The 13,471-nt window shown below is 39.1% G+C and overlaps 1 protein-coding gene and 1 pseudogene across 1 annotated transcript in view; one reads left to right on the top strand and one right to left on the bottom strand.

Annotated features, from left to right (window-relative positions):
* Nucleotides 1-13,471, top strand: part of PLEKHA8 (pleckstrin homology domain containing A8) — a 31,776-nt gene that overhangs the window by 1,032 nt on the left and 17,273 nt on the right. Inside the window, exons 2-6 of the mRNA XM_089533016.1 lie at nucleotides 5,749-5,865; nucleotides 7,160-7,315; nucleotides 7,855-7,946; nucleotides 9,859-10,017; nucleotides 12,301-12,341. Coding sequence (XP_089389142.1) covers nucleotides 5,749-5,865; nucleotides 7,160-7,315; nucleotides 7,855-7,946; nucleotides 9,859-10,017; nucleotides 12,301-12,341 — 565 coding nt within the window. The remainder of the gene's footprint in view (nucleotides 1-5,748; nucleotides 5,866-7,159; nucleotides 7,316-7,854; nucleotides 7,947-9,858; nucleotides 10,018-12,300; nucleotides 12,342-13,471) is intronic.
* LOC149309761 (DCN1-like protein 2 pseudogene) lies at nucleotides 12,575-13,233 on the bottom strand (annotated as a pseudogene).

Genomic DNA, 13,471 nt, shown 5'->3' with positions numbered 1-13,471 from the left:
CACTGAGCCAAGGCAGTTAAAGCGGTCTCAAACTGGATTGTTTCTGCAGTGTGCTTTGGACCTGGAGACTAGAGTTCGAGTCCCAGCTCAACCATAGAAACCTATTGGGTGACCTTTCACAAGTCGCACTCTCTCAGCTTCAGGGGATGGCAATGGCAAACCCCCCTCTGAAGACACTTGCCAAGAAAACCCTGTGATGGAAACGGAGTTGAAGGCATGCAGCAACACACAAAGGCACCAGCCCTCTTTGACAGAGAAGGTGAAAGGCCTTGTGAAACTATCAATCCCAGAATTCCATAGCCACAGAGTTACAGTGGTGTCAAACTTCATTATTACTATAGTGTAGATTCACCCCATGAAGGCTGGTAGGAGTATGACACATCTGTTAGTGTCCCCATAGCTCCCTAACAGAGCCTGTGCTTTGCTTGCGCAAGTTCAAAGTTCAGTTTCTGGTATTTCAGATTAAAAAAGTGTTTTCCAGACTGTATCTGCTCTGGGAAAATAATCTGGTTTGACTCCACTTTAACTGCTCAGTGCTATGGAATTCTGGGAACTGTAGTTTGTTCTGGCAGCAGAGCTCTCAGACAGCGAAGGCTGAACGTTTCACAAAACTACAAATCCTAGACTTCCATAGCATTGAGTCACGTGGCAGTTAAAGTGGTCTCAAACTGGATTATATCTTCAGTGCAGATGCAGCCCTGGAGAAGGTGATGTGGGGAAGGCAGAAAATATGCAGCAGTGCCTGAAGAGATGCTGAAGGAGATAGTGTCGGATTAAAGATGGAGCCAAAAAGTCTGATCTCTTTTTTTGGAGCTTGGAAAGTTACTTTTTTGGGACAACAGCCGTCAGGACTGCTGTTGCGGCCCCTAGAGTAACTTTCCTAAGTTCTGAGTAACTGTTACTTTCCTTGCAAGCTGCATCTGCTCTTTAAAAAGAATAAACCCCACAAATAGACATTATGACTTCAGTAAAGCCAGAAAGGCCTATAAATTATGTGTGTGGGTGTTGCAGGGTATGTATGGCATGGGGGGTCATGGTACTCGCGACATTTATTCATTATCATTATTATTATTATTATTATTATTATTATTATTAAAATATTCATAAGCCACTCATCCATACAGATACTAACTGAGGAAGTCATACTTTCAAAGTAATTGAAACTAAAAAGGCTTCGTCTTCAGTGAGAAGGGTAACTAGTCTGGAAGAACTTCGCTCCCATGCTGCATGACACTATTTTGAAATCGACTGAAAGGCCATGAATTCCTAGAATGCCATACAAGGGTACATTTTTAAAAAAATAAAATAATTAGGAAACTATATATATCCAAATATATTATCAGAACAAAGAAAAGGATGATAAAAAATATGCTAATTTGAAATTGCTTTAAAAATAAGAAGGCTGGTTGGCTGTCTGTCTTGGGGTTGTTTTTTTTGTTGTTGTTGTTTTGCCCGCATGAAATGATTTAAGTGCTGGGTTGCGCATTGGTGTTCAATCGTTTGAAATACGTCGTACGTTTCATGAATTTTACTTATTTGTAAGCTATATACACTGCATTTCATTCAATTTCAAAATAGTGTCATGCAACATGGGAGTGGAGGTCTTCCAGATTAGTTATCCTTGGTCCAAAACACACTGCAATAATAATTCAGTTTGAAACCGTTTTAACCACTTTAACTGTAAGTAAAAGTAAAAAAGGAGAGGAAAATCCAGAAAGTAAAAAGCAGCCGATTTTGTCCACTTTGCATCTTATTTTTGCATTAATACTCAATGCCCATGACGTTGTGTGAAAACGATCCAACTTCTGCAGGATTTTTTCACTTACTGTACGTGTTAATACGCAACGTCATGTGAAAACTTCCCTGTTTTAAATCCTGTTTCTGCACGGGAAAAACCTTGTGTCATAAACCCCATAGTCCTTTTTCTTTATATACTACATGCATGTATATTTGAATCTTGTACAAAGATTTGCACGTTATTGCGCTAAAGGACTCGCAAAGCAGAATACTGTAAATGGCAATGTTTGTCACTCTGCCCACGATCTTGCTCTGAAAAGTCATGCAAGTCTCATAGTCTTGTTTCTTTATGTACTGCATGCGCATATATTTGAACCTTGTACAAATATACATTGTGCTGGAAATATTTACACAGCAAACTGTATAAAGAATATATAGGAGAATGGATTCAGTCACACAAGCAAGTGGTCTCTCATGGTCTTATCTCTTTATTTATGTACTATGTGCAAAGTATATTTGGATCTTTTACAAATATACTTTGTTCTGGAAATGTTTACACAGCCAAACTGTATAAAGAGTACTGTAAATGGCGAATGGCTTCAGGAATCCTTGACAGTGCAGTTCAGCAGTAAAGAAACAGGGAGGTGTGGCAGTTTCTGTGTCACTGCCTTGTAAAACAAGTAAAGAAAATCTCAATCACAACAAGGCGTTGCTTAATCATGAAACAACATCTCATTTGCTTTCAGCCCAGAGCAATATGAAAACAGCGCTTGGGGAAAATTCCTTTTTTGGACTACTGTATTTTCTGGCATATAAGACTACTTTTTAACCCAGGAAAATCTTCTCAAAAGTCAGGGGTCGTCTTATACGCCGGGTGTCATCTTATAGGGCAGGTGCTGAAACTTCTGAGCCAGACTGGAGAATCTGCGGTTGCCGCATATGGTGGGGGGAGCTCAAAAACGGCTGTGGCTGCATCCCCACTGTATGTGATGATCGTATGAAAGCAGCTACCGCTCTGATAGTCTTGGAGACAGGAAAGGCTGGGCAGGTAGGGAGAACTGACCAATCCAAGCAGGCTTTGTATACAACAAGGTTTCCTGCTAAGTACCTGCATGTCATTTGAATTAAAATTACCATATTGAAATCAAATCTGATGTTTTTAAATTTTTATTTGGTGTGCGTTGGAAGAGGGGTAGTCTTATACAGTGAGTATATCCCAAACTCTATATTTTAACTGGAAAAGTTGGGGGTCGTCTTATATGCCCAGTTGTCTTATACGCCGGAAAATACGGTACATCTCCAAGAATCACCAGCTTGCATGGCCATTTTGGGGACTGTAATACAGAAAAGTAACTTGTACAGGGCCTGTAAATTACCTTGACACAAAATGGGTTGTTTTCAGTGCCAGAGTTTATACCTAGATAATATGTGTGCACACTTGTGTTTCATTTCATGTATTATATTCGAAAGCATTATCCTCCATTTGCTTATTAATACAAAATGTTACTGTAGTATCTCATGACTTTACATTGCACAAGAGTGCTAGGAATCTATGGCAGCAACAGGGAAGATGTGAGATGGAAGAGTGCAAAAAATCATATAGAGTTCAAGAGTTAACATGATGGTGGGGAAAAACAGACAACTGACCTCAAAGAAGTCTTCTTCTCTTAACACTAAAGTGTTTTCCAAAGGGTTTTCTCCTCTTCTTCGGCTTTTGGCGCATTTGTCTTTAACAACCATGAGATCTTGAAACTTCCTTTTAAAAAAGAGAGAGATTGAGAGATAATGTACTGTGTGCTGAGTCCAGCTTTTATTCTCTGTTGTTGTGTGCCTTCAAGTTGTTTCTGACGTATGGTGACCTTATCATGGGGTTTTCTTGGCAAGTTTTATTCAGAGGAGGTTTGCCATTGCCTTTCCCTGAGGCTGAGAGAGTGACTTGCACAAGGTCATCCAGTGGGTTTCATGGCTGAGCTGGGAATTGAACCCTGATCGCCAGTGACCTACTCCAGTCATCAAACCACTGCACCACACTGGCTTCTCATATCTATCTCTCTGTCTGTATACATGTATAAATATTTCTTTTGTGTATGCATAGTATTTCTGTACTATATTTATATGTACAAGGGCCCACACACACATAAGTGTTGTTTCTTATCTTGAAGCTTCCACCAAAAAACAAATTGCATTCATTGGGTTACTGCCATTTTGACTTTAAATGGAATAATAAACCCAAATATTGAGTTGAATTAGGATTTATGCACACTTAGAACAGGCCTATTGAAATGAATGGATCATCAGTTAGTTATGGTTAATTTAACACTCACTGGTGTAAATGGCTGTATTTTAAGTGACTAAATCTGAATGCTACTCATTATTGGCACTTAGTAATCATTAATACTGAAAGCATCCTTTCAGTAGAACTGTTAAAACTGAAATCAATGAAAGGGACGTATTTTTCATAACTGAAAGAAATCATGGTGATTCAAAAATATCCTTTTGGTTCTATTGAGGCTAGTAAGGCAAGAGCTCAAGCCTTCCTTCTCTCAAACTTTTGAACTCAGTTTTTTAAAAACCAACTTTTAAAATCTCCTTTCATAAAATCATTTATGCAGTTCAATAGCCTTGCTGCATAGATAGCTCAGATTAAATCTTGAGGCATTAGCATAATATGGCTTTGGGCTTAACCCAGTTCCAAGGAATGTTGTCATGTACTAATTTGGAAGTTAATCTGCATCTGTATGGAGTTGTCAGATAATATTAAATTAGAAGGATATAATATGGTACAGTTTAAATGAGGAAAAGGTATAGGGTCAGTAATTGAAAATACTGATATGCAGAATTTACTATGATTTATGAACAATGAATGCCATCCTAATTGGAAGATGATAAAACCTGTTCTTCCTGTATAATATGGAGGGTACTAAGTGGGGCAAATCTGCTGCATTTTCACTCAGTTCTAGTACACTGATAATGAATCCTGTTTCTATCTTAGCATTCTAGAGCTATGCTGAATTATTAATGAAGATTGTTTTGTTCCGTCCTTATTAGCTGAAGAATATTGGGAATATAAGAATATGGGGATATTGGATCCCTTTGTGGGAGAAAGGCAGGATATAAACCCTTGACCTATAGAAATAAAGAATATAGGGATGCTTCATTTGTCCCTCTTTCTCTCTATTTTTCAGGGCTGCAAAATAATTGTAATGGCGCCTTGAAATGGTAACGTAGATGTGATTTGCTGGTTTGTCGAATTTGTGGTTCATATCAGAAAATGGCATATTGGTGATGGGTGGATGGGTACAGCAGTTCTACAGCTACAGTATGGAAAAAAAGCATTGTTAGGATTATTTATGATCAAAACCATCTTGACAGTGAATTAGGGGCATATCAGAATTGAAGGGATATGTGTTATTTTGGGGTAGAAAAAGGGCAGCTTTTTTGCCACAGTGCCAGCTTTTTGGTGTCCATGAACACCACATCACAACACTGTCCACTGTCTGGTCAGGCAGGCAGCATAACGCCGGCTTGGGGGTGGTGTCGGGATGTGTGTCATCTAAACGCTAGGCCCCATGCTGCCCCCAAACCGGCATATTATTCCGGTGTGTTTAGGCTCAAAGTTCATTTTCACAACAACCCTCTTCAGGCTGTATCTCCCAAGTCTTAGGCTCACACTCTAAGCCTGTGATGGCGAACCTATGGCATGTGACGCCATTTCACTGGGCAGAGGCCACGGGCAAAGAGGAAGAGGCACGCGCGTGCCCATTCCTCCTCCTCATCTATTTCATTTTCTCTCATTCCCCATTCTGCCATGAAGGTCATGATCCTCCTCTTCTATGTGAATTTGTGTTTTACATACGTTTCTCTAGAATTCTTATGACTAGATTGTGGAGGTGCTAAGATCACTCTATTAATGGTACCATATTTTGCCTTTAACAGGATTGTATTGACTTACTGTTTGTAAATAGTTAAATTCATGTGTATGTCTTACAGCTGTGTTCTATTTCTCCCCAGGCTGGCAGCCTCGATGGTTCCTTCTTGCTGGAGGCGTGTTATCCTATTATGACTCACGGGAAGATGCTTGGAAAGGCTGTAAGGGAAGTATCCAAATGGCAGTATGTGAAATTCAAGGTAACTGAAAGAGTCAAGAACTTGCAATGTCACTTTTCTTTCTTTGTAGAGTACAAACTTGGAAAGTTCCATTTAAAAATATTTGTTTATTTTATTTTAGGCATTACAATAATATGTTCTCATTACCCATAACATTTTAAAAGTATTGCATTGTTGTTGCTCATTAGAATGTTTTAAAAGTAACTCTTTGCATTACTGGCATGGGTGAAATAATTTATTACTTCTAAACATTGACACAATAGTTGTCTTCACATGTCCATCCAGCTTCTTAAACCATAGTTTAGAGTGAGTACAGTGAGCAGGCATTCCTCCCCCACTCCTTCTCTCTCCTTGACTCCTTTGGCTTTTTCATGGCGATCCTGGCTTGTATTAAATGAGACTTTCCATAATATCTGAATTTAGGATTAACATATTTTAACAAAGATAGGTGGCATAGCATCCTGGTTTGTTCAGTGACAAATCACAATTCTCTGGTTTGTACTTAATGGGGAAGTTTGGGCCCAAAAAGACAGGCCAAAATAAAGCTGCTTTGAGTCACTTTGGAGGTATGCTGTTTAAATGCTGCATGTGTCCTAAGAGGCTGGAAGCCACACTAAAGCCACGCTACAGTCCTTAGGATTAGAGCACAGCCTTGGTGCAGCTTCTGGCCTCTTAAGATGCATGTGTCATTTAAACAGCATACCTGTTCAAGGCTTTTATCATATGCAAGCCAGGGCCTTTTTGGATAAGCTTTTGGATAAAGATAAGTCAGGCGTAGAGTGCATGAACACAGTGCTTGTCTACATGGTTAGTAAAATATGGTTTATAACATTACTTCGCAATCTTTGATCTTCCAGAAGTTTTGTACTTTAACTCCCATAAGTCACAGCATGGTCAGTGGTGAAGCTGGGGATTGAAGTGCCAAACATTTGGAAGACTGTTGAGAATTATTTGTTTAAGACATCATAAATATCTGAATGCAACCAGTGAGCTTGTTTGAATGTAAGATATCTTCTTTTATTAAGCTGAGATGTTGATGAACTCCTTTGCATGCTAATTTTGGTGTGCCAGCCTTCTGGGGTTGAATACGAAAGCATGGTCCTGGGTTTTTGGGGGATTTTCCCCACTCTTGGGGCCATATTTTGGATTTTATTTTGGATTTTGTTTCATCTTGCTGTATGGCCAGCATGACTACCACAAATATGTTTCCATACTTAATGGTTTTGGGTATCACAAAAAAGTTTGGATTTAGCCTAGTTATATTTGATTCCATAGGTTTTCAACCAAGTGTTCAGACTAACCCTGTTGATCTCAGTTCACCCTACAGACAACACACGAATGAATTTGATTATCCCTGGAGAACAGTACTTCTATCTGAAATCCAAAAATGCAGCTGATAGACAAAAGTGGTTGGTTGCATTAGGAACTGCGAAGGCCTGCCTGACAGATATCCGGACCCTGAAAGAAAAAGGCAAGCAGTCTCATGTGGTAGCTGTTTCTACATTTTACTTGTCAGTTTCTTGAAAAACAGCATTTTTAATTTTTAATTTCCAATTTCTCTCATTTATGGAAGCTGAATAGCAAACACTGCAGAAACTTCCATGGACATTTTGATCCTTTCTAGTAGCAACACAGTTTTTCTGTGTTGATTTATCCATGACATATTATGGTGCGCATATGGAAAATAAAAGTGATGGACTTTATCCATTCATTAGTTAACTATTAAAAGGATAAAACAATGAACATTTATTTACAGCATACAGTAAAGCTAGTTTTTAAACCAGAAGCAAATGTTAACATGCATTATGACCTAGGACTAATAATTCAAATTAAAACAGATTTCATGCTTTCCATTTCATATTTGTCTTCCAGAATGCTATAGAATAAGTAAACATCACAAGTAAACAGCCAACATTTAACTTTAAGAGTTTGACATAGATTGAATTATAATAAAATGTTATAATGGGTCATTTTGACCAGATGCATCTAACCTTTTTTGTTTTAATTTAGAATTTACAGAAAACACGGATGCCTTGAAAACAAAAATGACAGAACTTAGGTTATATTGTGACCTCCTTATTCAGCAAGTGGATAAAACCAAGGTAACTGCATTGTCTAATGTACCCCAGGCTGAGGTCATGTGGTATAAGAAAAAAATGTCAAAGGTGCTACAGCTGATGTGCTTATGTAGAACTTTCAGCAAGGACATCAGTGGCAGTAATCCCATGAGAATGGTTTATGAGTAAAGGTGTTTTGCAGTATCGTTAACAATGTGCGATCTGCAGTCCTGTGCTGAGTGTCAGGCTTTTCTTTTAGAAAACAAAGTCTGAGGAAAGTTACAGTTTGAATGTGAAGATCTGATAAGGGTTTAGCTGTATAGAAGGGACAAAATGTGGGTATTGCACCTCCAAATGAGAACAAAATTATCTTCCAGTCCCCAAATTTCTAGCATTGCAGATAGTGAGACACTAAAAATGGTTCACACATATAATGCATATATTTGCAGTGTTCTTAATCCCTTGGTAACTTGCCTGCCCATTTGCTTTGGAGGCAAATGCTCAACTGCCATTTTTAAGTTACCACAATGCTAGAATTTTGAAGGCTGAAGTAAAATTTCATTGGGGGGGGGGAGGTCAGAATTCCTGTTCGAGGGCAATACCTTGAACACTCCTGAAAAATCTGGCTTTAAAGGAGATATCTGAGCCTTCAGAAGCAGGTTGTTCATGCATTATTAGAAAGGCTCAATACTTTTCTGTCTGTACAGTGCTAGGATGGGTGGAGTTGCAACCATAAGATCTCAGTGAAAGTAAAAAAAAAAAAACAAGAATTGCTGAATTGTGAAAAACTGGCATGTCTGGGCCTATACACATTCTCTGGTGATAGATTCCCAGCTGCTTTCTATATCACTGTGGATATGATGTGTCTTAACTTACTATCAACATTTTAATTCCATGCTATTGTATTGAAATATGTAGTTGTTTGCTGTGTCTTTGTGCTAAAGGAATAAAAACTGAGAATGAATAGCTGTATTACTGTAAAATGTAGAGTACCTCCACCAGTTGCATTTCAGAGGAGCAACACTTCCTTCTGTGATAAAGTAGGTCATGGGTAGGGCAGAAAGCCATTCAAACATTCTGCGTTATTGTTTTACTTTTTAATGACGCATTGAACCTTGTTATAATATCAGAAGTTGACTTTGTCCTTTTACTCAGTTAAATGCAAAGTTTTCAATCCACTTGTTAGTCCAGACTTAACTGATAGAATCAATTGCCCTCCACATTCACTGAGGTTTGGAACACAGAACCCCCATGAAATTGGAAAATGAAAAACCCACTGGGGATTTTATCTGAGAGAATCTGTAAGTTTCCCAGCACAACTCTGTGATCAACATCTGCTGAAAACTGGCCATAGGATCATGCTGGAGAATCTAGAAATGCCTAGAGAAGTATTTTAGCTGGGAATCTCTTGGCCCTCTAGCATGACTCTATGATCAGTTTCCAGCAGAGTCACACTGGAGGACCTAGAGTTTCCTAGAGAGAGTGTATCAATCTTGAATAACCAGATCTGGGAATAATCAAATGCACAGAAGTCAAAGCCACAAATGTGGGGGGCCAACTGTAGCCTGTTGTGAAATTTGAAGCATAATGCATAGATCTCCCTTTGGTACGGCTTTTGGGCAGATATACAGTTCTATTTATTTTTCCATTGGTTTTGCTTTTAATAATTCTGTAAATTAGGAATTTGAGAGACCTTGCTCTCAAGATTATCTGTTGTGAGTCTTCTTGGTAGATTATTAGTAGGGCCTTTTCTGTGTTGATGCCATAATTCTGGATTTTACTTTCAGTCAAATTCTGCCATTCTTCCTCTTTGTGCCTCTTTGCCAGACATTGGTCAACTTGTATGTCTCTGGTGGAATAATCAAATCTTGATATTAAACTGTTAGAGGTGATAACAGGTTTGAAAGCCTAGCGGCTTAGTAATGCTGGGAAATTAAATATTTTTCCAATTTTACAGAATGGAGTTGATATGGGAACACTGTTGAAAACCACTTGTACTACATTCCTGACGACCCTTGAAGAATGTATGCAAATTGCAAATGCAGCCTTCTCTTCCGAATTGCTTTATGAGACATCATCTGAATCTACACATTCAGCTCTCCAGAAACTAAACAAGGTAAACAAAAGCAACTGACATTACAGTGCGCCTGCGTCATACGCAAAGGCTTCCAGGAAGGGAGCCGCGCACCGGAAGAAAACAATGGCACGTGCTCACATGGCGTGCGCTCTGCGCCACTGCCGCAAGAGGGGCCGGAACGGATCCCCCACGTAAGGGAAGGGACAACTGTATAAACATTCTTCTCATGGGTTGACCAGCTAGTTTGCAAGGAGATATGTTTCAGAATATATCATTAACTGGCAGGTGAAGGTGTCAGATTACTTGTCATAGTTGCATACAATTTTGGAAACTTCACTTAAAGAAGGGGGCATAAAATGGACTTCTGGGATTGGCGCGGAGGTGCGAGGAGTGTTTTTGCAGAGCTCCAGGTAAAATGCTTGCTTCGCGCTGCAGAGCTGTGTTCTAAACGGGATCTGATTTACAACTCCATGGGACCCCAAAGCAGCTTTAACTCCCCCAGAGATAGGGGCTTTGGTGGGAAGCGCAGAGAGGCTCTGGAAGGCTGGGAGCCCCTAGGAATTGGGGAAGAAGGTTGGGGGGAAGCCCAGCCAAGGAGCCAAGGAGTCAGCTCAGGCTGACGCCTGAGTTCAAAACCCAGCAGCACAGTAGCAGCCTTTCAGGCACCCAACGCCAGCACCAATCCTTAAAATATCAACTGCAGGCTGTAAAGCCACTAAAGCAACTGTTATGAAATTTATTGGTCCCTAAAATTACTGGGATGAAGAAAGGGGGAAAAGAACCCTATGAACTATAAACCTCCCAAGACAACAGTGCACTAGCGGGTAGGAGAGTCTTTATTCCCATTTTCCTGTTTGAATCTGAAGCTTAAACTTTGCATTGTTGATTTGTTGCTTTGAAACCACTCTCCTTCGGACTGTGTTAATAATATTGTGGGGAGAGAAAGAATTGTGAAAGGAGAAGACAGACTCTATCCAATATCTTTAAGTGTTTAAGTTCTCAGAAGAAGTGCTCCTTGGGGAGAAATCCATGTAAAGATTTTGTTTTATTTTGCTAATTAACCTTTGCTCTTGAACTCTTGGATCCTTAATCGATGAACTTTGGATACTTTAGATACAAATCTTGATTTGAATCAACAAAAATAATAAACAAAGGTCCTTATACTAAAAGAAAGAAAGTAATTAAAGTTCTAAGGCTACAAGGATACAAAGTTTCAAGGTTAAATGGCTACAGCTGCCTGAAGCCACATGTGAAATGTCCTCTAGAAGAGCTAATTGCATAAGAAAGCCCCAGAGAGGTGTGAACAGTTGCTTAAGAGGCAACACAGTTTTGACAGACATTTCAAAAATAGTTATTTGCTGTTAAGATATATTCCACAGTGATTTCTTTTCCTCTCAGTCTCCCAGGTGTTTGGGAATGTTGTTTGTCCATGGTTGTGTGCTAGTATGAATTGATGAAAGTGAAGAGCCCATACGTTTTTAGCTCAGTGTAAGTAGACAGCAGTATAGTTAGGCTGGATCCCTTTGTACAACTGGTTGTGCAACAAGCCCCACAAACTTGACCCCAACTATTGCATAATGGCCAATTAACTCCCCACTCAGTCAGAAACGTGTGAGAGAACTTGCGAAATAATGGGCTGCAGCAGGGACTGTGCTTGTGCAGACTCTGAGAAAATGTAACTATTTATGTAATTATGTTTTATGGTAGTGTAGCGATCTAGTAAGACCTTGGCTTAATGGTGTAGTGAATAGGGTACTTTTCATTGATATAAATCTAGTTTCTCCTAATAGGCCTTTTGAATGCATTGGAATTCATCAATCCTCAGTTTATGTTGGAGACCTTCACATCTTTAGGGCCTGATTTTGGGAGAGGCTGGTATAGACTATACAAAATTTCACTGTATCTTTCTTAGCAAAAGAAATACAGTACTTTATTATAGGTATTGGTGCCACCTGTAACAAATCAACCTTGTTAGTCTCCAATAGAGGAGACTATTAAATCTGTCATTATTTACCTATGTATTGACTTAGCTTTCAGCCATTAATTCAATAGCTTTACTGTAGTAGGGATTAACCAATTTGATTTGAGCCACTATTTTCCAGTGAGTATGAATTTTACTTCTGCTTACTTCAGGTAACCTAAACTGATTTTCAAATGGCCTACTGCTATAAACTACTGACTCAGCATTGCCAGTGCTTCCAAAAGTACTAAAATGTTAATATAAAAGGTTGTGTTTCTTCCATATTCTTTCTCAGATAAGCTGCTAAGCTGTAACATGTATTTTCAACCAATGAAATAGTTTTATTTTTATTTTTTCCACAGCTCAAACTTCCCAGCTTATTTAGCCGCAGCGTAGCAGAAAGGTACAGCATACTTTTCCATCTGATCAGTACCGTGGTTTCTCAGAAGCTGACTTATCCGTGGTGGGCCTAGTCCTGTGCCTCTCCTAGAAAGGAACAGGAAGGGAGCACACAAGGGATATCTTTTCAACACCTGGGGCTCTTCCCTCCTAAACAAATTTCCGGGTTGTTAGAGTTGTTTGACTGTGAAATGGATTGCTTTGCTAGGTGAAATAAGAGGCAGGGCTCCTGTCATTTTAATGGTGGTGCAGAAGAGAAAAGTCCAAAAGAAGAGTCCAAGTGTCTGTGTAAATTGATCTCGTATGATGCTCCAATAATAATTTATTCCAAGGATCCAAAAAATTAAATCTTCCTGATAAGACTGCATTAAAGTATCCAATTGCCAGTTTTAGCTCTAAATCTTTTGGTCCACTATTTTTAGCAAAGGTAAAAATAAGCTGATAAAAATCTTTAAACTTCATTGGATCCTTTAATTCTTGATCTGTTCATGTCAAAAGAGCCTTTAGTTTGTTGTAGTGGTATCAAACTAATTCTGTCATGCCATCTACAAATTCCTTAGTACTGAATTCTCACTGAATAATGGCTCTGAATTTTCATGCTAATGAAAATCCTTCAGGGTTTAGATTTAAATCATAACAAAAATGTTGATTTCTATCAGTACCAATTTCACTCTTATCTTGTCTCTATACTTGTTATATGATTCTACTTTCTTCCTGTCGCTTGAAATTTTCATGGATACTTGGCAGTACACATCTAGGTTCTGCAAGTCTTGTCTGCTGCCGCTTCTATTTTCCCCTCATTTTGCATCAAGCAATATAGCAGTCCTTTCACCAGCCTGAGTGACTGCCATAAATTGTCAGACATTGTCCTTCTGAGGTGATTTAAGCTTATGCATTTTTTAGCATTACTTTCATCCGGCTTCACTATTCAGTGCCAGCACCAATGCCCCAACCACCATTACTAATAGGGCTTCCTCCTGCAAATGCTTGTATTTGGTCACCTTTACTTCAAGAATTATTCCCTCCCTACAAAACTATTAAAGGAACAGGAGCCTGTCTTTTATTTTACCTAGTAAACATAACTAGAGGTTGTTAAACAAAGGGTCAATGCCCATCTCTCAGGAGAGCTTTAGT

The sequence above is a fragment of the Sceloporus occidentalis genome, unplaced genomic scaffold (genome assembly GCF_023333645.1).
Source record: "Sceloporus occidentalis isolate IW3139 unplaced genomic scaffold, rSceOcc1.0.p SCAF_7, whole genome shotgun sequence".
Classification (NCBI taxonomy): Eukaryota; Metazoa; Chordata; class Lepidosauria; order Squamata; family Phrynosomatidae; genus Sceloporus; species Sceloporus occidentalis.
Note: the sequence above shows the minus strand (reverse complement) of the source record. Positions and strands in the feature narration are given on the sequence as shown.